General features: G+C 36.1%; 1 protein-coding gene across 1 annotated transcript in view; it reads right to left on the bottom strand.

Moving 5' to 3' along the window:
* TRUB1 (TruB pseudouridine (psi) synthase family member 1) overlaps positions 1–2,147 on the bottom strand; it is a 42,071-nt gene that overhangs the window by 5,295 nt on the left and 34,629 nt on the right. The window contains exon 5 of the mRNA XM_008589137.1: positions 1,104–1,176. Within this exon, the coding sequence (XP_008587359.1) occupies positions 1,104–1,176 (73 nt within the window). The remainder of the gene's footprint in view (positions 1–1,103; positions 1,177–2,147) is intronic.

The following is a 2,147-nucleotide window of genomic DNA, read 5'->3' as shown; positions in this document are numbered from 1 at the left end:
CTGTGATCCATAATATTGTTTATGCAGATCTTGCCAAAATTTTTAAATCTTTACATGTGAGATAAAATCATGAAGAAACATTACTCCATAGATACTTCAACGTTCTTGGGAAAAGCAAGATTTTAAAATACAATATAAATACTAAATTCCAAAAGAGTTACCAGTAACTTATCCTGACACATCCTATAGGCATTCAGCCATTTTTAAACAAGATGGAATTTGCTCGAAATGGTAATGTGCACAAAAATAGTTAAGTTGTGCTACAATCAATGTTCGTATCCCCCAAAACTCATATGTTGAAATCCTCACCCCCAAGGTGACAGTATTAGGAAGTGATTAGGTCATAGGGCAGAGCCCTCACAAAAGGCATTAATGCCCTTACAAAAGAGGCTTCAGAGAGTTGCCTTGCCCCTTCTACTATGTGAGGACACGGCAAGAAGGTGCCAGCTATGAGAAAGTGGGCAGCAGACACTGAATCCACCAGTACCTTGATCTTGGACTTCCCAGCCTTCGGCACTGTGAGAAATAAATTTCTGTTATTTACAAGCTACCCAGCTTATGGCATTTTGTTACAGCAACCCAAACGGATCAAGATAAGTGGTAAAGTAATATACTTATATTTTTAATAAGTTGTAACTCTCATCAGTTTCACTAGTTGCAGAGAATAGGGAAGCAAAAGATTCTGGGCCCAAAAAGAATGATCCCAACACCTGACAGGCAGCCACACATTGGGACTCAGAATCACAGCCTTGATGCCCTTCCCAGACTGGACTGGTCCCTTCACAGCAATTCTGGGAAATGTGCCCTAATGTCTGGAGGCTGTAGGTAGAATTAGAAAAGCCGATAAACACCAAAATAGCACAGAGGTCAGGCTGTGGTAACACCCAGAGACAGAGGTGACCACATCCCACTGCCTCTTAGAGAGTGTCTGAAGCTCCGCATCCTGTCTAAAGCAGGCTCACTTTTACTTGATCATTTGCCAAGTCAGATTTAAAACCTGTCTCACCATACAGTAAAAGGAAGCCCGTTTATTTTAATTAGAGTGATGTTAACCACTGGAAAATAAAATTAAACATTTATTCAAATTCAATAATTGAACTTACAGGGGGGGTACCTGCATTATATTCCCAGTAAATTTCTGCAGAATGCCTTCAATATCTTCTTGTGTTATTTTATCTGCCAAAAATGAACAAAAAGGTGACACTAAAACAACCACAGAAGAACATGTGCTATTTTCACAGCACCAACGGCTCTGAAAATTCATTTAAACATCTTTTCCAACAAAGCATATATTAGTGTATATTTTACATGCCAAATTCTACCTTGTTGAAAAGAATAAAATAAGCATTAATGAGATAAAAGGGGGAGAAAGTCTTATATTGTTCTTTATTAAGACTAAATTTCCTTTGCTTCAATTTTATTCTCCAATAAAAATGGTACAATTATCTTATATGCATTTAGCTCGTTCTGACTATGGCATTGAGAAGACCTGAGGAAAACACAATTTTAGCTATAGAAATGCTACTACCAGTGATCAATAAATGAGGTGTTCAGAAACTAAGCAGAAATAATAAATAAGTTCTTCCGTTAACTTCTCCAGGCATCAAATATTGCAAATATCTTAATGTGGAACTAAAGATTATCAAGTATTATCCACATTTTAAGTTTTATATGATAAGATTTCAAAACTGTTCTATGTTATGGTGTAAATTTTACACACTCACTTTCAACTTTGTTTCCAACTAATGTTGTAGTAAAGTTTGTCTCCAAGTGAAATCTCCACCCCTGTCCCTTCTCTGCTCTTGGAATTTCTCTTTTAAATGAATAGTCTCAGCCTCAAAAATAAGCCAGTTCGTTGGTTAGAGCATGGTGCTGGTAACATCAAGATCACGGGTTTGGATCCCTGTTACAGCCAGCCAACAAAACAAAAGAAAACAAAACAAAAGCCAGTGCAAGAAAAGAATATGCATAGCAAGGATTTCAGCATGCTTACTAAGCATTTTTTAAACAATAATTTTAGAAAATTTGAATGAAGACATAAAGTTTTCAGTATCTGTCAATTAGTCATGTTTCCATCTTTTGTTTGATATTCTTTCAAATAAAATGATGTAATCATTACAGTTCTATAATTTTAAAAACTGAAAACT

The sequence above is a fragment of the Galeopterus variegatus genome, unplaced genomic scaffold, assembly GCF_000696425.1.
Source record: "Galeopterus variegatus unplaced genomic scaffold, G_variegatus-3.0.2 Scaffold5234, whole genome shotgun sequence".
NCBI lineage: Eukaryota > Metazoa > Chordata > Mammalia > Dermoptera > Cynocephalidae > Galeopterus > Galeopterus variegatus.
Note: the sequence above shows the minus strand (reverse complement) of the source record. Positions and strands in the feature narration are given on the sequence as shown.